Source organism: Psammomys obesus, unplaced genomic scaffold (genome assembly GCF_907164565.1).
Source record: "Psammomys obesus unplaced genomic scaffold, mPsaObe1.curated_primary_1811, whole genome shotgun sequence".
NCBI classification, from domain to species: Eukaryota; Metazoa; Chordata; class Mammalia; order Rodentia; family Muridae; genus Psammomys; species Psammomys obesus.
Window position 1 is genome coordinate 23,813,914 of NW_026592510.1, and position 24,070 is coordinate 23,837,983.

A 24,070-nucleotide genomic window follows, 5' to 3' on the forward strand; every position below is an offset into this window, starting at 1 on the left:
GCTTCTGATCATATGGTCCATGCATGCACACTGGCCAAAAGTACACGTGTGTGCACAGAATTCTTATATGAAATATAAAACTTCCTAAGAGTGTTAGTAGGAATCTAGAAATTAGCACCATGAACACTTAAGGGGCATCAAATGAAAACAACAACAGCACTAGGTTAAATGTGTAAATCATATCTATAATGGATAAAAAACAGATGCTGGCAGTACTCTGGGATTTCATTCTACTTTCCTGGGTTTATATTACAGAGGATAACTTTTCTTGTCCAGACATTTTCCCTTCATTCTATTTGCAGGAAAATTTTCATGAGGCTCATGATCTCGTATGACTTCTTGGTTTTCTACTGCTCATACCAAAATTAAAACAGAGACTAAGTGACAGGAAGGCCATACTGGTCACTTGAGAACCTATCTATATGCCCCGAGGGATACAGGTATCCTCCTCTGCCTCAGATGCCCTGCTACTGTTGGCAGGGACTACAAAGGAGAAAGGTCCCGAGACTTCACCTCTATTGTGTAAGTGGCCCTAAACAAGTGCCCACCACACAGTAGGTATCATCTAAATACATCTAAGAACTGTGTAAAGCCTGCACCATCACTTTTACAGCATAGTTCAGAAAACCAGCTGAGCAAACAGTAGATCATAAGAATTCAAGAGGGCAGGCAAGGACTGAAACCATGATCTTCTTTCCTTGTTAGGTTTTCTCTAAGGGGTTTTGAATTTAGAAAAGAAAAAAAGGTTTTTATTTGTATGGTTTGTTTAAGGCAGGGTTTATATTGTGGAGCTGGGTCTGCAGACGAGGCTAGCCTCAAACTTACAGACATCTGCTGACCTGCTTGCCTCCTGAATGGTGGTATTAAACACAAGTGCACCAAGCTGTGCCTTAATCTTGGGATCTTTCACATGACATAACTGAAAGTCATATGTAGCTTCTCTGCAGCTGTGACTAAGTGCTGGCCACTGCTACTCAGTGGAAGCTTGTTAAAATTCATGGGAAAAGTCTTAACAAAAGAGCACAGGCAGCTAATCCATACCCAGTTTTGTTCCTCATGCCAGTTTTAAGTTTCAAAATTCTCCTGAAACAGGAATCTCATGAGTATGAGGATCTACTACTAAAGATGACAGAAATAACTGTAGAAGACTGGACACTTGGTGCCAGAAATTTCATAAAAACCTATTTCCTCCAAACCATGGTTTGTTTTTTAGCTTTTGCTATTGTAATGTAAATCCTGAGTAGAAAAAAGCTACAGCAGTCTTAATTTTCCCAAGCCACACAAGTTTAGGAACACAAAAGACAAAAGCACCTTGTTCTGGAGCACAGCAGTGAGGTGAGGATTGGAGGGTGCTGGTGCAGTTGCACTTTGAGGTAGGTTCATTAGCTGTTGCAGAAGGCTGGTGACAGTCACTGAAGGAAGATGATAGAGGAGGAGAGAGAAGGGACTCAGTAAGCATGGCAGCACCTACAAAACAAACAGGAGTTACATCCTACAAACTGTTCCTTCTCTTACCTCCCACCAGTGGGTATGAGCAGCAGGGTGCTCACCATATACAAAATCATTGCATTACTGTGTGTAAGGACATCTGGTTGTAAAGGAAAGGTAGGATAAACACTTGACTCTTTTCAGTTTCTCTTGTTGTTTTTTGTTTTTCAAGACAGTTTCTCTGTGTAGCTTTGGCTGTCCTGGACTCACTTTGTAAACCAGGCTGGCCTCAAACTCACGAAGAACCACCTGCCTCTGCCTCCCTGAGTGTTGGGATTACAGGTGTATGCTACCATGTCTGGCCTTTTCTTTTTCAGTTTCAAGATAGGGTAACCAGAGTTACCTACTAGTCTTAGCACTCACTACAAATGACTCATATTTTTGATATCATGAACTTATTAAATTAATTCTAGTCTACAGCTATAATTTTTCTCTCTGAAGTTAAATGTATCACTTCCAGCAAACAGGAGGCCCCTTCAAATTGGTTTATGCATCCCTAGTAACCTATTAGTTCTCTTGCCTCAAATATAAGGCCAGGATTGTCTGTGTTCCCATGTCTCACACCTGGAACCAGCTATTATTTCAAGAAAATGAATTCTACAAACATGGCTGATTATTTTTTAAATTCACATAGTTTAACTCAGCATATGCCTGCACACATTCATATGTATAATTACACACAGAGACAAAGAGGGGGAGGGGGGAGAATGAACGACAGCTCCACACACACACTTTTCGGATGGCCTCAAACTTACAGAAATTCTCCTGCCTTTGTGGCCCTACTGTGAGGAAATCACCACACACAACTTTTGTATATAGTTAACTAAGTGATCTTCACTAGAAAGAAAGCCCCATGAAGGTATTGTTTGTATTCCTAGCTTTATTTATTTTATTGATTTATTTCTATGATAGAAAATGGTGCCTTGAATGTAGAGGTATTGGGTGAGTACCCAGCAAATGAATAAGGTTCTCCCAAACTTGCTTCCATTGTTGAGTGTCTGAGCTAATGACTGTCCGCTCCAGTCACTGCTTCCTTTGGCATTATGGCTCAAATCTGTAAATTTTTGCTTAAACCCATTTTTTTTTTTTTTACTCTTGGAGTCTCCTAAAAATATACTGGTTTCAGGGCTGGAGAGATGGGTCAGCTCATTAGAGCACTTGCTGCCTTTACAGAGGACCCTGATTCAATTCCCAACATACATGTGGAGGTTCACAAACCATAACTGCAGTCGAAGGGGATCCAATGCCCTGCTCTGACCTCCATGGGCACCAACCACACATATGCACACACAGGCAAACTATTCAGAACTAAAAAAAACAAAAAACAAAAAAACTAGTAAATTTAAAAAATGTATTTGTTTAGTTCTGTTGCTTTTTTTCTGATGAGATGTAAACTTTTCATTCTTTTCAGGAAATACTAAAATCTCAAAGCCTACAGTAGTAATTTTCAGGTCTTCAGTGTTTTGAAGTACACAGGAATGTCTTCTGCATCACTCAGGTGATCACTACTCAATTTTTAATCAACTACAGTAAGTTTCTTCATAAGTATCTCATTATTATGAATCCCATACTAATACTGTTCCTTTATCAATTTCTTGTTTTGAAAAAGCACAAGAAAATTTGCTAATCTTTGAAGAGCTATTACAAAGATAAAGATCTTTTCATTAAGATTATCTGTAGGACACCATTCAACTAAACCTCGAGGCTAAGATGAAGCTACTGACAACAGGGTAAGGGGGAATAATTTACATCCACAAAAGGAACCAAGAGGCAAAGTTTTCCAACTTGAGAACATAAGGAAAGTTGTCCTCCATGGTGGGTACCTCATCTTGTGCGTCCTTCTTGATAAGGAAAGGGAGGTTCCTGGCAGTTGCCATGAGAATGTCAGCTGCTTGCTCTGTGGAGAGGAAAGGGAGAATACGGGCAACCATTCTCTTCCCTTTTCGGATACACATGATCTGTACAAAGTGGTCATCACTTGGCCTGCAAAAAGAATGCCACCTAATGTTAACACAGGAAAAACAAATCCACATTTTTAAAATTACGCAACCCACATTTTTTTTATCATGTTCACAATCTCCGTACTACCAAAATTGAGGATTACTCTCCAATTCCAACCAAATAATAAAAAGTAAAATTAAATTTTACAAATATGAAAGCTGGGTGTGGCAATGTACACCTGTACTCCCAGCACTCTGGGAGGCGAGGAAGGTGGGTATCTGTGTGTGAGTTCAAGGCCAGCCTTGTCTACAAAGTGAGTCCAAGATAGCCAAAGCTACAGAGACACCTGGTCTCAAAAAAAAAAAAAAAAAAAAAAAAAAAAAAAAAAAAATTTTTTTTTTTACAAATGTGAAAACTCATTTCCTATAACATATATAAAATTATGATCAAATTTAAGTAAAAATTAAATATTGTGTTCAAATTTGATTTAACTAAAAACTAAATGTCTCAGAGTTAACTGCTAAGTATTAACAGGGCACACAATTTATACGGCTTTTTATTTGACTTTTTTCACTCCTCCAACCCCACTCCTCAGAATGGGGAATTGAGTTCCAAGCCTCCTGTATGCCAGGTAAGTGCTGTACCATTGAGCTACTGTCATCTCCAGCTTCAGTTAGCTTCTTCAACACATAGAGTCAATATTCAACTAAACACAGTTAATGGTTACATACCATGCCTATCTATGGATAAACTGCATTTATCAAACCAAAACTACAGAAAGTATGTTGAAAAGAAGTTTCTTCTTTGTTTGGGTGTTCTGGCCCAGGAGAATCTGAGCAAAGGGAAAGGAGCTGTCAGCAGATGTGGCGCTCTTGCAGTAAGTGTGTGGGATTTACAGCACATTTTTACAATTGGTTTGCTTCACACAATGGGCAGGGGAAAGATGACACAGAAAGAACTGACATTCTTTATTGGAAGACTTACTGGCTTCCACACACGAACTCTACAGAAATCCAGGAAGTGCAAATGTTGATAACTGTCATCTTATCAGGAGAGTAAGTAAGATTACAAAGCTGAAACACTAGTACTCATAAGACAGATACAATCTGTCACTGCAAAACCAGGATCTAGTAATGGTCTCTGCTTTTTCTCCAGCACCTAGCAAAAGCCTAATAGACAACGAGTGCATATTGTTGAATAAATGAATCAAAGAGAGGACTCAGAAAAAATATGGAATGTTTTATATGAAGTAGCACCCAAATCTGGACAAAAGATAGAAACAATGTATCTTGGCCCACCCCTTTAAAGCCAACCTTTGGAAGGCAATTGGATCTTCGTGAATTTAAAGTCTGCCAGGGCCACATAGTGTGACTCTGTCTTAAGACAAAAGCAACAAAATCCAAGAAAGATGGCTGCTAAGCTTACAGAAATGGCAGGACAGAGTACACCACAATCCCAAGTATGTGGAGTTTGGTTTGGCAATGGAAGGAGTCTACTATTTCCTAAGTTCACAATGCTTATTACCTCTCTTGTCCAGGCAATTTGCCCCTCAGGTTGTCATACATGCTACAGATTTTGTGCTTTCTCTCATCCATCAGGGCAGGCCGCTCTTCTTCTAGACTTAGGAGATAGCGTCTTTCATAATCCTCCACATCAAGGAGTAAACTATAGGTCTAGGGGAGAGACAGAACAGGCCACAGCATGCTGGGTTAGGACCACAGAGAACTAGATAAACGTCCTCACAGTTTAGGACAAACTAGTAAAAATGGAAGAGTACAATTCAAACAAAATGAGTTTTTTCTTTTTTTTAAAGGTGCTCATTTAAATGTAGGGAAATATGGTAAAATAATCCTCTAAGTATCATTTTTTTTCATCTCTCATGGACTGCTAGTCAAGTAGTAAAATGGTGAAGTAATTATGTTTCCCAAATTTTCTAGTAGCAATGTTAGGCTGAAACATCCACCTTTCTGAAACAATGCCACCAATGTTACCTGTCAGTGATAAAGGTGTGTGAGTACATGCAGAGGTTAGAGCTTGACTGTCAAGTGTTTCCTTCCACCTTTCAGCACTTTCTACATTTAGGTAGTATCTCCTATGTGAATCCAGAGGTGGCCAATAAGGCTTAACTAAACTAGCCAGGTTCCTCCAAGGATTCCATCTCTGCCTTGTGAGTACTGGGAGGGTTGTCATACCTGCCTGGGATTTATGTGGATACTAAGGATGCCAACTCTGTTCCTCAAACTTACACAGCAAATAATTTGCCATCTTCTCCAGTCATGATAATTTTTGAGACAGGGTCTCACTTTGTAGTCCTTCTGGAATTCACTATGTAGTCCTTACATTCAGAAACTGACTTTGGGATTAAAATCCCTATGATGTGATGGACTACCCTTGTGATTAAAATCCACTACACTGGGTTTTAGATAAATATTTTGCTAACCAGGCAATTTTTTGTTTGTTTGTAATTTATTACCAGTGTCAGCCAGTGGTCTAAGTACTTTGTGGGTATTCAACTCATTGCAAACTCAACTTCAAACAAAACTACTATACTCATCTCCACAAAAAAAACTGAGGACAAGATAAAAGGTTATTTAAACTCAGCCTGTGTTACAGATTCAGAAAAGGGATAGTTTGCAGCTTGTGCTCCACAGTCTTGCAGTGTGGACTGTGTCTATATGTATCATCTCATTTTCCTTTGTACACAAAAAAATGCTCAATAAATACTGTAAAACTAAATCAGTTCATGTAAAATGAAACTTTCACTCCTATTTTTATTAGGTTCAAGATGACCCAGGTTGATGAGATTGCTCAGTTGGTGAAGATGCTTGCTGTCAAGTCTAACAGCCTGAGTTCAATCACTGAGAGCTGTGTTGTAAGGAGCCACATGCTATCTCCCTCAGGTTAATATCTGACCTCCACACACAAGCTGTAGTACACACCAATACCCAAATACAAGATAAATTTATATATCAAAACAAAGTGACCTGTTCAAAGACAATTATCTATTAGTTGAATAACAATAAACAAAACCCCAGTGCAGTGTTCTTCCCAGGATTCCATAGGTAAAGTAGAGTACAATCATTTCTGGAATGCTCTTGTTAACAAGCGCCTAACACAAATCAATTCTTAGGTAATATAAAAGAATAGGGGCCAGGGACATGACTTAGCAGGAAAAGGCATTTCCCCACCCCAAGCCTGACAACCTCGAGTCTGAGACCCAGAACTCACACGGTGGAAGGCAAGAACCTAGCCCTACAAGTTGTCCTCTGACCTGCATGCACAACGCCACCCCTCAAACATAAACTGTAATTAAAAACAACAACAACACTGATTTACTGACCTCTCTTCTATGTGAGAACACATATTTGATCGTTTTTAAATTTTTTTTATTATTAATTACACTTTATTCACTTTGTATCCCCCCGTAAGCTCCTCCCTCCTTCCCTCCCAATCCCACCCTCCCTTCCCCTTCTTCACCCATGCCCCTCCCCAAGTCCACTGATGGGGGAGGTCCTCTTCTCCTTCCTTCTGATCTTAGTCTATCAGATCACATTAGGACTGGCTGCATTGTCTTCTTCTGTGGCCTGGTAAGGCTGCTCCCCCCTCAGGGGGAGGTGATCAAAAAGCAGGCCAATCAGATAGTTCTTTAAATTGAAACTAAATAGAGAAATAAATGCTAAAACTTACTTTCTCAATTATGACAAGGGTTTTTCTTCTCTTGTCCCGAACTTGTTTTTCTTTTGTTTCCTAAAAAAGAAAGAAAGAAAAAAAAAGGTAAGACCATTCATTATCAATTCTTTTTACCTCTATTAAGATCATTTTACCAAGAATACACCTTTACGTTCACTGGTAAAACTACAAGAGAATTTAGACTGTTTAAGAGTTAACAATTGATCTGGGCATGGTGGCACACACCTTTAGTCTCAGCACTCTGGAGGCAGAGGCAAGCAGATCTCTTGAGTGTGGGGCCAGCCTGGTCTACAAAGACAGTTCCAGAACGGCCAGCACAGAGAAACCCTGTCTTGAAATACCAAAAAGTTAACAATCCAAAATGACAACAGTATAAAACAAAGGTCATTCACCGAATCAGTTCACAAATTACACTAAATTAGTAAATCTGAAAACACACAGAAATGTTGTTTTAAGCAACACAGACACTGCCTGCAGTGAGAGGATGTACCAAATCCATTAGTTCTGGCTGTCTCATAAAGGCTTTAGGGCCAGCAAGATGGCTCAATTGGTAAAAGTGCTTGCTACACGGGCCTGACCGACCACCTGAGTTTGATCCTTGGAGCACCTGGTGCAAGAAGAATTTCACTCTAAAAAGTTGTTCTCTGACTTCTACAAGTATATTATGGCATGTGTGACAGAAACACATATCGCACACATTTTTTTTTTTTAATGAAGGTACATTTTAGCATATGTGTGGAAAACTAAAATTCAGGACATATCCAGTCAGCTTATGCTACAATTTCACCATGGTTCATCTTTTTGCAATGACCACCAAAATGAACACCCCATTCACTGGTACTTACATCATCCTCACTCCGAGATGTCACAACAGCATCGATCATCTTTCGAGGATTATTCACACTAGAGACAGTAAGCTTCCCCAAAGAGCCCTCAAACTGCACTGCAAGGACAAAAAAGACTCCGATAAAGACCACGAATATGGCAGACATCATTCAAAAAGCTTTTCTGTTCTTCACTCATGGTTTTATATCACAGGACTGTATGTAGCAAAGCAACCCCCTTTTCTTTTCTCGTTTTTATTTTAAGGCAAGGCCTCACTATCTTAGGCTGGCTTTGAACTCATAATCCTTCTGCCTCTGCCTTCTCAGTACTGAGATTATAAATGTGACCCAGCACAGGCAGCTAAAGCAACTCCTTTACATAATCTATTCTCCAAGTCTTCATTAAAATCATTACCAAAAGAAAACCTACTTCCTCTTTATCTACTCTTAGGAGTACTAAAAACCAAACCAAACCAAACCCAGTAAATTTTTATGGAATCTTAAAGAGCAAAGGATTTATGAATTTGTATGTCAAGCTACTCATGCTCTCCACATATAATTATGTCTAGTTTACCAAAACAGCAGGTTCTCAAATTCCCTTAATAATGGGCTAGAACGTTACCAGGCTTATACGCATGCTCCAGTTTGGCCACCTGGGGGGTGATGAGCTTGGTACGCTCCTTCTTAGGGCCATCACCTTGTATTTCTTCAGCAGCTGACAATTTCTCCAGTTTTTCAAAGTAATTCTACCACAAGAGAAGATGGTTTTTATTGCAAACAAAACACAGACTACCATTGTTATTCACACTAATCACACCATTGGTAGTAACAGAACTAGAACTTTAGAAATACACTCCTGCCTAATTTTTGTTACTTTGTTACAATCTAATTATATATCTATATATGAATGCACATACATAAAAATATTTTTTGATTTTTCAATATGCCCTGGCTATTCTAGAACTAACTCACTCTGTAGACCAGGCTGGCCTCAAAACTCAAGACATCTGCCTGCTTCCGCCACCAAAATGCTGGGGTTAAGGCTATGCACACCTACTCTTGGCTTTTTTTTTTTTTTAAATTCACTTTACATCCTTGTTGTCGCCTCATCCCTCCTCCCTTCCCAGTCCCACTCTCCCTCTCCCCTCCCCTTTTCCTCCGAAAAGAGGAGCTCCCTTTCCCATCCATCCCAGCTCATCAAGCTGCATCAGGACTAAGTATGTCCTCTTCCCCCATGGTCTGTCAAGGCAATCTCTCCAGGCAAAAGTGATCAAAAAGCTGTCAATCAAGTCCTTGTCTGATGCAGTCCCCACTTCCTTTACTAGAGGACCCATATGAAGCTGAAGCTGCCATCTGCTACATCTTTGTAGGGGGCCTAGGTCCAGTTCCTGCTTGGTCCTTGGTTGATGCCCCAGTCTTAACAAGCCCCTCTGGACCCTGGTTAGGTTAGTTGGCTCTGTTGGTCTTCTTGTGGAGCTCCTGTCACCTATAGGTCCTTTTCTCTTTCCTCATACTTTCCCACAAGACTCCCTATACAATGCCCGTTTGTTTGGCTGTGAATCTCAACTTCTGATTTGAGGCACTGTTAGGTAGAGCCTCTTAGAGGACAACTCTCTCAGGCTCCTGTCTGCAAGTTTAGCAGAGCATCTTTCATAATGTCAGGAGCTGGTACTCTCCAATAGGGCAGGTCTTTGGAAGGGCCAAGCATTGGCCAGGCATTCCCTCAATCTCTACCTTTATCCCTGCACTTCTTGTAGGCAGCGTAAATTGTGGGTCGAAGTTTTTGTGGGTGGGTTGGTGTTCTCCTCCCTCTGCTAGGAGACTAGTCTAGTTAGAGGATATCCTCCTCAGCCTCAATGGCCTCTGCTACTAGGAGTCTCTGCTTGAGTGCCCCTCATATCCTTCCAGGAGCCTACCTTGACTTAGGTCTCCAGACTGTCAGAGATATCCCCATGCTCAGTTTCTCTTTTCTCTTCTGTTCTCTTGCTCTCCCTAGATCTGATCTCCACCCTCTTAACCCTCTGTGACCTTTCTCCTATCTTGTTCCCTTCTCTTCAGCCACTACCTCTGTCTATTCTGTCTCCCCTTCCAAGTGAGATTTATGTATCCTCCCTTGGACTCTCTATGTTACCTATCTTCTTTGGGTCTGTGCCTTGTAGTGTGCTTATCTTGTAACATATGGCTAACATCCACTTATAACTGAGTCCATACCATGTATGCTTTTCTGGGCCTGGGTTACCTCACTCAGGATGATCTTTTCTAGCTCCATCCATTTGCCTGCAAATTTTACGTAGTACTCTTGGCTTTTATAAAAAGCCAATTGTGAACTATGGGTGTACTGCAATAACAGAGTAAGTTTATAGCATGTTCAAGGCCCAGTGTTCAATGCCTAGCACCGCAAATGTCTGATACCCACACACTTTCCATTCCCTCAACCTTCAGAAACATTAACTGGCTTGGTAAGATGGCTCTGGACAAAGACACTTGTCATTAAGCATCATGACCTGAGTCCAATCTTTGGGATTCACACTGTGGAAGCAAAAAACACTTAACTCCTCCTGACACCCCCTTGTGGACCTCAGTAACACTGCCTACTGCCCACAAAATAAATGGCTTTTTAAAGAAGTATTTTAAAATGTGACTTAATGAAGATGTCTTTAAAAGTCAGACTGCCAATATCCCTTCCTTTCTTTTTTTGGTGTGTATGGGGGTACTAGGGATTGAAGCCTGGGACTTGCACATGCTAGGCAAGTCCTCTCCCACCGAGCTAATCCCCAGCCCCACAGCAGCAATATTCTTAATCGGAAGAACCAGATTATTAATGCCAAAATGAAAACATCAATCTGAACACAAAAGGCTTGACAATATCTAGTATTTAAAAATGGAGAGAATACTTATCAATTTGTATTCACTGGACAATATCTCAATAGAAAATCTTATCATTTTAAACTGATTATTACCATCATAAGCAGACAAACTGTTTTGAAAACTAGCCCTGGCTATTTACCTGGTAATAGAAATCATCCAGGTAGGGATCAGTGCTCTGCAGCTGCATCATCTGGATTTTAGAGACCCAATCCTTTTCCCGCTGCAACATGAGATTAGCATATGGATCCTTCCGGAGATGATCTTGATGACTGGCCCGGTGACTTCCTCTGTCTCCGGCACCATTGAGATTTCGATGCTGACTGAAAGGCAAACATGCAGCGTATTAGTCATACTTTTTGAAATACAGAAATACAACAGGCTGGTTCAAAAATATTCTTTGATTTTTGTGAAGGAAAACAAAATTGTATCCTAAAAGAATCAAAGAGAAAAGAGCTATGTGATACATAATCACAGAAAAAAAACTGGAGAGTACCATCCCAATGTACTCCTGCATCACACAGCAGGGCTGCTGCAGCACTCAGCAGGGCTCCTGGACCTTTGTATTGGCTGGTGTGGTGTCATCTTGACACAAGCTAGAGTCATCAGAGAGAAAGGAGTCTCATTCAAGGTAACGCCACCATGAGATCCATTGGTAAAGTATTTTCTAATTAGTGATCAATGAGGGAGGGCCCGGCCCTTTGTGTGTGGTGTTATCCCTGGACTGGTGGTCCTGGGTTCTGTAAGAAAGTAGGCTGAGCAAGCCAGGAGAAGCAAGCCAGTAAACAGAACCCCTCCATGGCCTCTGCATCAGCTCCTGCCTCCAGGACCCTGTCATTTGAGTTCCTATCCTGACTTCTTCCAATAATGAACAGCAATATGGAAGTGTAAGCCAAATAAACCCCTTTCTCTCCAGCTTGTTTTTTTTTGGGGGGTCATCATGTTTTGATGCAGCAGTAGATAACATTCATACATGGAATTTTTTTTTAAAACTATATAACTACATACAGCAGGGAGATTTCTTCATTTAAGACAATACACTGAGGCCAGAAAAAAAAAAAAATCAAAGCTATTTTATTTACCAGGTGGCAGGGTAAGATTTGAATACAGGTCAATCAGATCCTGAAGTCTGTATAATTTTTCTTTAACTCACTGAAAATCTTAAAGCATTTCAATGTAGCTAGAAGCTCAAGCAAGTACTATAATAAATATTTACCCACCAACCAGGTTAAAAATGTATTTAGGCTAATTTGTTTCACTTACAAGTCACACTGCCATTCATAGTGACACAGACCTATATTCCCACACTCAAGGCTTGAGCAGGACTGCGTGTTTGAGGCCAGCCTAGCATACATATATAATCAGTTTCAGGCTAGTCTCAACAAAGAACCCAACAAAAAACCAATAAAGATTAGCTGAAGACTATTTTAAAATGTCTTCATTTAAAAGATTATTTTAAAATGTTTTCTGTGTATTTGTGCATGCAGAGCCAGAAGAGGGTGTCAGATCTCCTGGAGCTAGGGTTATAGGTGGTTATGAGCTGAATGATGTAGATGCTGGGAAGTGGACAATGGTCCTCGGAAGAGCAGCAGAAACTCTTAACTGCTGAGTCATCTCTCCAGCTCTTCTTAAAGCTTCCTTTTCACAGAACCAGCATGCGGCCTTTATACTGACTCTCTTCCAACGTATCTTTGTACTGCTTGTGCATCTGTCTTTGAATATTTTCTTTTCTTCCTTCCTTCCTTCTTTCTTTCTTTCTTTCTTTCTTTCTTTCTTTCTTTCTTTCTTTCTCTCTCTCTCTCTCTCTCTCTCTCTCTCTCTCTCTCTCTCTCTCTTTCTTTGATACAGGGTCCCAGTATGCAGAAATGGCTAGCCTGACCTCACTATGGAGATCAGGGGGTAGGTAGGGAGTGGGTGGGGGGTGGAATTCAGAGACCCACTGCCTTTATTTCCCTAGTGCTGGGATTAAAGACACATGAGCCACTGTGCTTGTTTTGTCTTTGAGTCTTTTTTTTTTTTTTTAATATTTTTGGTTGTGAGCCTAGCCTTAATAGCTGAGCCATCTCTCTAGCCCTGTCTTTTGAGTCTTAGACAGTATTATTCTGTATGCTTCTGATTACATAAATGGTAATAGGCCTAATTCTACTCCTTGCTTCTTCACATCACAAATGTATTCTGTGATGCTGCAAGGATGGAATCTAGCCATGACTTTAACTTTATCATCTATTGCTTAAATCCTCTCCCAAAGAGCTATATACTCAATCCTTCTCCCAAATTAAGTAGTGAGACACTTCAAATTTTACTTGTCTGATGATAGTAGCCTATTATCTAACCTTTCTCTCTTTTGTTTTTATCTTTTTCAAGACAGGGTTTCTCTGTGTAGCCTTGGCTGTACTGAACTCACTTTGTAGACTAGGCTGGTCTCCAACTGACAGTAATCCGCCTGCCTCTGTCTCTCGACTGCTGGGATTCAAGACATGTGCCACCAAGCCTGGCCCATTATCTAATCTTAATCTTTATCTCTGATAAGTATGCTTAAACATATCTTCAATTTTCAATTAATCAATTTTCTTCTATTGAGCACTGAATAACTGAGTATGTGTTGTTAGTGAATGCATTGCTTCCTGAAAACAATTTTTTGGTAGCTCTATTTGTTTATTACTGTTTGGCTTCTTCCTTTTTGGCCCACATGATAAAATTATAATCACGTGTCATAAATACCTACTAAGTCTTTTTTTTTTTTTTTTTAATTCACTCTACATCCTTGTTATAGCCCTATCCTTCTTCCCCTCTCCCCTTTTCTTCAGGGGAGCTCCCTTTCCCATCCATCCCAGCTCATCAAGCTACATTAGGACTAAGCCTGTCCTTTTCCCTTGTGGCCAGGGAAAAGTGATCAAAAAGCTGGCAAGTGAGTCCCTGTCCAATGCAGTCCCACTTATTTTTAATACAATTAAATAGATTAATCTTTTCATATATAACGTATACTTGGAGTTGGTTTATAAGTCCACATTGGTTTCCTTTTTCTCCCCTGCAAAAAATATATTCTACAATATTTTTGGAAATGAGAAGGAATTATACAAATAGAACAAAAACAGATGTTGAAGAACCCTTACAGCTATACCTAATTTCTTTAATTTATCTAAGCAAACAATTATGGAATGACTTCATACAGATATAAAAGGCAGAGGCTTTATGGATCCTGCTGTTTTTATTTTTCAAAGCCTACCATAGTTTGGTCACACAGCCAGGGCCACACATATAAAAATATATTTACATTTGAATGGAGATGAAATGTGAGGAAAAGAATGATCACTGCACTCACGTAATACCTATATTTAAAGCTAGCTCCTGTGTTTTTATTACTTTTTTCTTTTAATTTTTAAAAAACTTTTACTAATTACACTTTATTCCTTCTAAATTAGAAAACAAAAAAAATAGTTAAGAGGCTGATTATACATTTGATAAAGAATATAAATATCAGAGCTCAACTTTAACTACAACATAAGTCCAACTTAACTGTAACTTTGAATTCACTGTAAAAACTGGACCAGCCAGATGGCTCGGTTTTTAAAGTGCTTGACACCAAGCCTGACACCTGCACTCAGGTCCTGGAATCCATGTGCTGGAAGAAGAGAACTGACTATCATACACAATAAGTAAATAAATGTAGCATAAAAACGTCATTTAGAACTAGCTTATAGAGTGTACATGTACACACACAACATAAGTGCTACTTGAATGCCAGAACATGCACACATTCTAACCCCGCCCCCCAAAAGAACAAAAAGAGGGGCCAGCAATCAGGCTCAGTGGGTTAAGGCACTTGACAGGTGAGTGGAATCCCCAGAAACAACTTGGTGGAAGGCAAAAACCAATACCTGCAAAGTTGTCTTCTGACCTCCACAGGTATGTACATGCACATGTACAGCATAAAATAAGTGTGATAAAACAAAACATAACAGCATTAAGGCCAACAAAATAAGTTCCATACTAAGTAAATGTAGCAAGAAAGCAGCCCAAGTCAGAAGCTTTCTCCTACACGTCAGGAGAGCGACAAGTACTCACTTTCTGCTCTGCTGCTGCCTCTGATGCAACAGGCGCCGGTGCTGTGGGTGAAGGTGAGTTGTATCCGGTCTAAACATTGGGGCCTGAGGTCTACGAAAACAAGGAAAATGTCCTTGATTATCTCATTTAATGATGTTATTTTTTAAAAAGGTTGTCAATACATGATAACTTCACATAGGTTTACTCAAGGGATGGCCAGTGTATTCTAAACAGACTTTTTTACGTGTAAGCTATATATTTTTTCACAATGACCAATTCTTAAACCCAAGAGGATGACTATGAAACTTAGTGCAATTGCAGTAAAATACTACAATTCTTTTTATTTCTAATAGGTTTAATGTATGTATCTTGAATTGCGTGTGTATTGGGCGAATGACATAGAAAGTGTATGTATGGCAGTTAATTTTACATGTCAACCTGACCAGTTTTGATACCCAAATTTAACTAAACCCTGATGTAGACACTGCTGCAAAAGCATTTTATAGATATTTACATTTATAATTAGTTGACTTTAAGAAACTGCCCTCCATAATCCAGGAGGCGAAACAGTCAAAACTAGAAGTTACTCAAAGAGATCTACCAAGACAGGAAATGAAGTTCTGCTGGGTCTCTAGCCTGCTGGCTGACATACTTCAAGGTCAAGACTGCCTGCTATATAGGTTTCCAATTTGCCAGTCAGTTCCTTGCATTCACATTAATGTTCCTCACATATATGTATCTTCTAGTGATGTTTCTCATGAGACTGTGAACGGACAAAATTTACATAAGACATAATTCTACCAAAGTAGAATACAAGTCCATCTCCTTATAAAACCACAAAGTAGAAGCAAGCAACTCAGCTGGCACTGAGATTACTTAGCTTTTTGACCTCTGTCTCCATCTGTTACTTATCTGTGGTAATTCTTCAGTTTTCAGCACTGTGTGTGTCTAACTGCATGAGTGTTTGCAAAATGGGTATGAAAAAGTAAAAGAAGCAGCTAATTTGTCATGTGCACAGGAAACATGACACTCCTGAAGGCAATGTATAGACTGAAAACTCAAGCAGTTTTCTAACCTCTTAAGAATCCAGGAACTTCTCAAACACTGTACTGAGCAAGCATCCTAAGAGTTTTACATTATAAAAGTAATTAGGAGATTATAAAACCTACTATAGAACTCCGCTGACAATGGATCAACAAAGGCATATTTGTATACCTTAGGTTTTGCAGGTGAGGTCCAGGGCCAGGAGGATGCTGCTGTGGAGGTGGCGTAGCAGGGGGTGGAGCACTAAAGAAGGCACGGAAGCCTGGTGCTGGGGGAAGCATCTGCCCAACTCGCCCTTGTAGCAACTTAGGATTCATGGCAGCCAGTGGGCTACCAACAAATCCAGGGACTCGTGCAAACTGGCTGGGAGACATCCGTCCAGGCTGCAGCTGCAAAGAGGGACAAGATCTTTGACATAAAAGAATTAGCAATCCTCAATGGTTCCATCTCACTTTGGGACAGGGTCTCATTATGCATGTCAGGCCATTTGGCAACTCCCTGTGTAGTTGGCTGGCCTCAAACACGTAAGCTTAACTCAGCACCCCAAATGCTGGAAATATAGGCATGCATCACTAAAAAAGTAAATACTGTTTCCTTTACTAACTTCACTTGAGAAAACGAAGGGGAAGAGAGAAGAAGTAGCTAATAGTGAAAGAAAAAGTTGTCAAGCAATGAATCTTAGGACAGAAGGATTATTTTTATAGGTATGGCTAACCATAGGTTTACCTGTGCTCCTCCAAGAAGCTGTGCTCTCTGCAGGGGACTGAGTACAGGAGGAACACTAGGAGGAAAGGGGTGGCCCAGGAGGGAGGAGTTCTAAGGACACAAAACAGGGAAATTATGTTCAGATTATGGAACACGCAATCAATATATTAAGGAAACTCAGCGTAAGCTTTGTATAAAATCAGATGTAAAGACTCCCACATTGGAGAGCCTTACATCAGAAAAGAATGCTAGAAATTGTGAAATACTATAACCATGTAACACAAAAAAGACAGCAGCAGAATGAAAGGCTCAAGCAGCAGAAACAGAGGATAAAAATGAACTTAGAACCTTTCCATGCTTTCCCTTTTGTTGAGACAGGGTCTTACTAAGTAGCTCAAACTGGCAGCCTGAAACTCATTTGCTATGTAGACCAGGCTAGTTTGATTTAGGAATCCTTTTGCCCCAGTCTACTGAATACTAGGGTTACAGGCATGTACAGCAATGCCCAGCTGAGCTTAGAATCTTAAAAGTGGCAGGGGCTGGAAAGATGGCTCAGGTCAAGAGCACTTCCAAAGGTTCTGAGTTCAACTCCCAGAAACCACATGGTGGCTCACAACCATCTGTAATGAGAACTGGTGCCCCCTTCTGGTCTGCAGGCGTATGTGCCGGCAGAACACTGTATAAATAAATCTTAAAAAAAAAAAAAAAATCTTAAAGTGGCAAGAAACAAAGTAAACTTTTGTTCTCTGACCTTGGGACAACAAATCCCAGAAAATAAAGAGAGTTACAAGGAATACATATAATCTAGGAAATGTCAGCTCTATTACATACTATTGGTGATAATAAGTTCACATTGTAAAGTGACGTACCGGGACACTGCAAAGCTGGTTTGGAGACATCCTCTCACCATAGGGAGCAGGATAACGTGGTGGCATTGGGGGCCGAACATGAACAGGCTTCGGACATAGAATCTATTAGGACAAACACAACACAACTACATTCAATAAAATCAGTCTTTTGCCTTCCTACACTCCCTCCCCTCAAGTACTGGTAGAGACACAGAACTCAATGCAAAGCCCTACTTCTAAGCAAATTGCTCTGGCTATGGGTTTAAATATAGAACCTTAGGTCACTTCCTCTCACAAATCAGTTTCATCTTAACTGAGGAAGATTTAGCTAATTCTCCAGTATCCCCACCCTTCCATGCTATCTGAGGGAAGTGCCAGCAGACATTCTGACTTGAAAATTTTCTCCAAGAGGATATGTTTTGGTTATAGTGAGGGAGAAGGAATGATAAGAAAGCTGGAGGATTAACTAAGTCCTATTCTGAAGCCTCAGTGATATGGCCGCCATGCTCAGCAATGCTGTGATACATTGTGACTCCACCATTTCTTAGGATATTGAGCCTAACTAGGCCATACCAACACCACCCTCCCCCCCATACCTTCCAAATTGGCCTTCCTTTTCAGCTGCTGGTTTCAGGTGGAGGAAAGTCTATGGAACAGGACTGCACAGGCTCTAGGGAAAGCAGGGATATCTTAAAGGTAAAAAGGGATGTGGACAATGCTGAGTGTTCCCACTCCCCCCAGCTTTCAGTTATCTTTCTGCTAATGTACCCGGCAGCCAGCAAAACACTTAAAAAAGAATATATGTACTAATGTGGCTAACTACTCTTTTCTCTCCCAGTTAAAAGGTATCAGTAGCAGCAGCAAATGGTATTAGGGAATGTGTCTCATTTATACTAACTTCTCTAATTGGCTATTCTTTTAATGCCTACCCACAATGTCCACCCTCCTCCCAGTATCCCAAATAATTTTGCCCAGATTCCCAATATCCTGGGCTGTGTGCGTTAATGAAAGGTACCTGTTGGTTGAAGCTGGGAACAGCCATCTGCTTAGGTGGGGTGCCTATAGGAACAGCTCTAACAGGAGGACTTCCAATGATAGGTGATGTTGATCGCCTTGGTAAAGCTCGCTCAGAAAGGTCCCGATCATCTTCTGGGCCCTGGGAGGGCCTCTGAGGCAAGGCATATTCTAATACAGACACTGTAGGCATTTCCTAATTGAGGAAGTGGTTAAAAGGCATAAAGACAAATTAGCTGGCTTGCAATGTTTTAATAATCTCTACAGATGCCAAAGATACCTTGAAAAATTATTTTAATTTTAACTCATCTTTGTATACAATTCTCTGACTTTTGATAAATACATACAGCAATTTTATCACTCCCACAAAATTCATTTGCAGTGTCCTTTCATAATCGGTCTTTGGCCTTGTGCTCCACCACTGTCAAACCATCTGTTCTTGATCTGCAGTTTTGCCTAGATTTTTTCCCCCTAGATTTTAACTAACTCAACTCATACACTGACATCTATGAGTTCTAACAACTCCCTCTCAACCTTTAACCTGAGGACTGAGGGGAACATTAGCAGTTCAGCTAACAGTGGTGAATGATACATACTTGTATATGATTAAAGTAAGAAAAGGATGACAAGAGGAACCAATTTATCTGTGGATACAAGTCACTCTGCATGAAGAGAAATTATTTAATACCTGAGCAAGTAGTGGTCCACGGATTCGCCTCAGAACTTCAGATCCATCCCAGATGCTAGAATTCAGACTTCCAGGTTGTGGCTGCCAAAAAGAAAAAAACACTAGAATAGAATGGTGTGGCTCTCAGATCTGAGTCTCAACTACTTGGAAATAAGAAGCCACAGTGTCCCAGAATATATCATTCCTCAACTTCATCTATAACTTGCCAATGACAGGAATTATCAACCTTTGTTTGCTTTCGTTTATGAGACAGGGTCTTATTCTGTAGTGCAGGCTGTCCTTGAACTTGCTAAATAGCTAGGCTAACTCTATCCCACAGTTATTTGAATGCTCCAGTCTCTCCAGTGTTGGGATTACCTGATTAATTAATAATTTTCTATGGCACAGGTAATTCTTTTTTTTTTCTTTCTTAGGATTTACTTATTTACTATGTATACAGATCTCATTCTAGATGGTAGTGAGCCACCATATAGTTGCTGGGAATTGAACTCGGGACCTTTGGAAGAGCAGCCAGTGCTCTTAACCTCTGAGCCATCTCTCCACTCTCCAGTCCCAATTCTTTATTAAACAGGAAAAAAAACGGCAAAGCTCAGTATGTTAATTATTAATCTGTTGTTATTTGAGCTACTGTTAGTTCTAAATCAGAGTCACTTACTTGTAAAACCGGCCTGGTCTGCACTGCCCTCATGATAGCAGGATCTTCTAGCTCATTTTCAATCACCATCTTACTGAGCCTTTCTGCTAGATTCTCCTCATGGTCACCCAACAAGTCCATCTCATCCCTTTCTCCATTGCCTGTTTGTTCATCGGCTGTCACAGGAAGCTTCTCTTCCAGCTCAGCCAAGCGCTCATGTGCTTCCTGCCAATCATCATCTGCAAGACAGGTCAGTTCATGTAAGGAATGTAACTTAGCTGGGCAGGGTGATGTAGGTCTTTAATCCCCTAACTTGGGAGGCAGAGGCAGGTTGATGTCTGAAAGCTCTGGGTCAGCACGGCCTACAAAGCAAGTTCCAAACCAGCCAGAGTAGCACAATGAGACCCTGTCTCAAAAAACAAAACAAAACAAACAACAAAACAAATCAAAACAAAACCCTATCTATCTTACAGAAACAAAAGTGTTAGAATATTTAAGTCCTGCAGGCAGACATGGTATATATAAAGTGAACTTTTCACTATTAAAAAGAAAAAAAAAAAACATTATATTAGGAATGAAATGCAGATCTGGCACTCCAGCTCCAAGGGGTCTGACACTGTTTCTGGCCTACACACACAAGGGTATATACCTAGACAAGATGTGGGAACACGCACATACACATGCTCTTAAAAAAAATCAAGCCTTTGGATCAACAGCGTAAAATGTTAACTCAAGGTGTCAGTCTGAAACTGATTTCTAAACTGAAGACAGAACTTTATACTATGAATTAGCTTTGTGATTTTATGTTTCAGAAAAAAAATAAAAACCTATAGTACTAACAAAAGACTTTGTCTTAAATTTTAACTGCCATCTTCTTCTAAGCCAGCAAGCTCTTTGTTTTTGTTTTATTTGGTTTTTCAAGACAGGGTTTCTGTGTGTAATAGCTCTGGCTGTCCTGGACTTGCTCTGTAGACCAGGCTGGCCTCGAACTCAGAGATCTACCTGCCTCGCCTCTGCCTCCAAGTGCTGGGATTGAAGGCATGCACCACCATGCCAGGCTTAAGCCAGCAGTTCTTAAACTGTGGGTCATGACCCCTTTGACAAAACTTTCTGTCTCCAAAAATATTTACATTAAGATTTATAACAATAGCAAAGTTATAGTTATGAGGTAGCAACAAAAATAAATTTATAAATGATGGTTACCACAACACAAGGAACTGTATTTAAGGGTCACAGCATTAGGAAGGTTGAGAACCACTTAGAATCTAAGTCTCTGAATCTATTTCATTCGGTATTTGTTAAGCCTCTATTGTATGACAGAAACTGCTTTAGGAACACAGGATCCAGTCTACACGACAGGAATGCTACCCTCACATTACCTTCATCCAAACAGAACGACAAGTATAAAAAAATAATGAGTGAACAAAGACACTGCAGTACAAGAAAATTCTATGGGAACATGGAAAAAAGGTAGACTGAACAAGTATATAAAAAGATGGTCAAAACCAAATCACACTGTGAAGACAGCACAAGAACCAAGATTTTAACTCTTCCTCAGTACAATGTATCTTGGATATTTTCTTGTGTACAAATATATAACTACTGCTTTTCTCCCCTCATTCTTTTTAACCCACTACATTATGATCTCATTCTATCAATAAAGTATAATTTAGTTTATTCACTAGAAAAACATCCCAGTGATTTAAAACAACATTGTAGAGGCATGATGCATATTTCAGAATCTTAAGTATTTATGCAGGCTATCTCCTTTTAGGGCGAGGATACGCATTTTAACATTTATTATTTATCAAAAAGAAATGTATCATAATACTAATGATCTAAAAGGCAAAGCAGGGAGGACTTCCAAATTCAGTATTTTGGTGTCAAAGGACTCAAGGCCTGCTCTTTCAGAACTTTGTTCATTCTAATTGAATTTAGTTTTTGCACCCCTAGGTCACTATGCTTCTGTATCTGTTGAAAATGGGACAATACTGGGCTGAGATACAGCTCAGTGGTAAAGCTCTTCTCATGTTGGTTCAATCCGTAGTACAGGGGAAACAAAGACTGCTGTAAAGATTGATAATAAATGTTACCTATTGAAAACAGAGCCTATGACCACCAGGTAAGTGTAAGCATTTTCTTTCTTTCCTTTTTTTTTTTTTTTTGTTTTGTTTTTCTAGATAGGGTTTCTCTGTATAGCCATGGCTCTTCTAGAACAGCCTGCTTCTGCCTCCCAAGTGCAGGGATTAAAGTTATGGATCTTCATGCCCAACTTAATATAAACTTATTTTTAGAGAATGAGTAGGGATTACTATAACATACTCTGTTACTTTGAGATGACATAAACTTTTTTATGCGTAAGATAAAAGGTTAAGTTTCTTACAGAAAGGTGACATGAGAACTTTTGTAGCCAGTGACCTAAAGTACTCACTTGCTAGCAGGTATTATTCAAGGTGCTGACTCTACGAATTACACATCATCAAATTAACATTTTACACACTGGTTTAAACTCTGTGTGTAAATAAAATGATTATATATACACCTGTGTATATATAACGGTTTTCCAAAGAAGTTGCAGATCAACTTAGAAGTCATTTTTTTCTATAATGAAGATGTTGTAAGGAGTTAAGAATTTCAGTTTACCAGCCTGGCAGCAGTGGTACTTGGTAGGCAGAGACTGGAGGATCTCTGAGTTCCAGAACAGAGAAAGCCTGCCTCAAACAAACAAAAACACAAAAAAAAAAAAGAAAAGAAAACATTTCAGTTTGGAAGTTAAGCATATCAAACTCTGAATAGAAAGAGCAGACAGACCTTCTGAAAACATTTTTCTATGATTATCTTTGTTGGCAAAGAAGTCTTTAATCACCCTTCCACTCTCAGGTGCAAAGTAAGCAGGCCATGTTACCTTGTTGCCTTTACATTCAACTAACTGTTCCTCTACTATGCACCGAAGAACCTCTACTGGATCACATAAAATAGTTCTGTATATTTTAGTATTCTTTTCAAGTAAGTGTTCCTATTTTGTGAAGACAAACAGATATGTAAGGAGTTGGAGGGGAGACACTGTCAAAACTCTGAATGTCTGGACGAAGGCAAAAGTCATTCTGTCAAGGTTCAAAATTAACGTATTTCTATGCTGTCTTATCTTAATAAAGTCTGTTAATCATATGCATCTCAGTTTTGAAGAACTTGTTAAAATGGTAGCAGTGTTTTAATAGAAAAGCCTAGAGATGAGTATACACTGTTTGCAGTTTCAATTGCATTTTAGGGTCACTGCTAAACTACCTACTAATTACAATTTGCAATTTGTATCCCTTCTCAGTGCTTGTAATTCTATCCTATGTAACTTTCTTTGCTATCTCCATGGAGACAGACAACAGCATCTTGGATCATGTCATTCTCCTGGACAACAATCTCGTCTCTTGAACTCTGGCTCTCCTCCAAAGGTTCTTTAATTCTTGTCTCTACTGAGTATTGCTTATATTGTCAGCATATTTTTTGTTACTCTCCCTCATGACTGTTTTGGTTTTCTACTGAATTTTGTAAATAGTGAACAAAAGCAAAACTTTATTCCATTTTTGCTACTTCATTCAACTCTGTGTGCCTTAAAGACTTTACACTGTTTAAATTATTGCAAAGCCACTATCCATTGTAAGATTTTTTAAAGCTTTTTACACACCTTAGGAGTACCCACTATTTGCTGTGTTTTTCCCAGCTTTCTGACTTACTTAACTTGGAAAACTGGATGTACAGACAGAACTTCAGCAATTCAAGAGAAATCACAAAAATCTACACACCCCCAATCTAAACATTGTTATTGCTGCATTCTTATATCTGTATACTCTACTTGTCCTTTTATTAGAGTATAAACTGTACCTTGTTAGTCTACTTTCTCTGAACTTCTAAGTACATTTATTAACTTATAAATATGTTCTATCACCAAAATTCTTTGTATAGAAAGTGTTTTTACTGTACTAAAGAAACTTTTAGACAGTAGAATTATGCAATATATTAGTGATGGCTTAGAATTTTGTTTCCCCTTTTTGAGACTTTTCCCCCCATGTAGCCCAGGCTAGCCTAGAACTTAGTATATTCCCTCTTTCCTCCATCTGATTGTGGTAGACTGAATTTTAAAATGTCTTATATACTAGAATCTGAATTTTCTACAAGTTCATTAGCTCTCCTTGTCTTTCTCTACAAACATGTCCTTTATCCAGGATTATTTTCTTTTCTTCTTCTTCTTCTTCTTCTTCTTCTTCTTCTTCTTCTTCTTCTTCTTCTTCTT

General features: G+C 39.5%; 1 protein-coding gene across 2 annotated transcripts in view; it reads right to left on the minus strand.

Annotated features, from left to right (window-relative positions):
- The window catches only part of Patl1 (PAT1 homolog 1, processing body mRNA decay factor), a 30,823-nt gene that overhangs the window by 3,357 nt on the left and 3,396 nt on the right, over window positions 1-24,070 (minus strand). The window contains exons 3-16 of one of the 2 annotated variants that reach the window (XM_055614060.1): window positions 19,807-20,024; window positions 19,152-19,232; window positions 18,465-18,659; window positions 17,471-17,572; window positions 16,623-16,712; window positions 16,068-16,285; window positions 14,874-14,963; window positions 10,951-11,131; window positions 8,566-8,689; window positions 7,965-8,062; window positions 7,117-7,176; window positions 4,954-5,102; window positions 3,312-3,471; window positions 1,312-1,467 (exon numbers count right to left, since the gene is read on the minus strand). In XM_055614060.1, the coding sequence (XP_055470035.1) occupies window positions 1,312-1,467; window positions 3,312-3,471; window positions 4,954-5,102; window positions 7,117-7,176; window positions 7,965-8,062; window positions 8,566-8,689; window positions 10,951-11,131; window positions 14,874-14,963; window positions 16,068-16,285; window positions 16,623-16,712; window positions 17,471-17,572; window positions 18,465-18,659; window positions 19,152-19,232; window positions 19,807-20,024 (1,922 nt within the window). The remainder of the gene's footprint in view (window positions 1-1,311; window positions 1,468-3,311; window positions 3,472-4,953; window positions 5,103-7,116; window positions 7,177-7,964; window positions 8,063-8,565; window positions 8,690-10,950; window positions 11,132-14,873; window positions 14,964-16,067; window positions 16,286-16,622; window positions 16,713-17,470; window positions 17,573-18,464; window positions 18,660-19,151; window positions 19,233-19,806; window positions 20,025-24,070) is intronic. The other variant, XM_055614061.1, reaches the window with a different exon arrangement.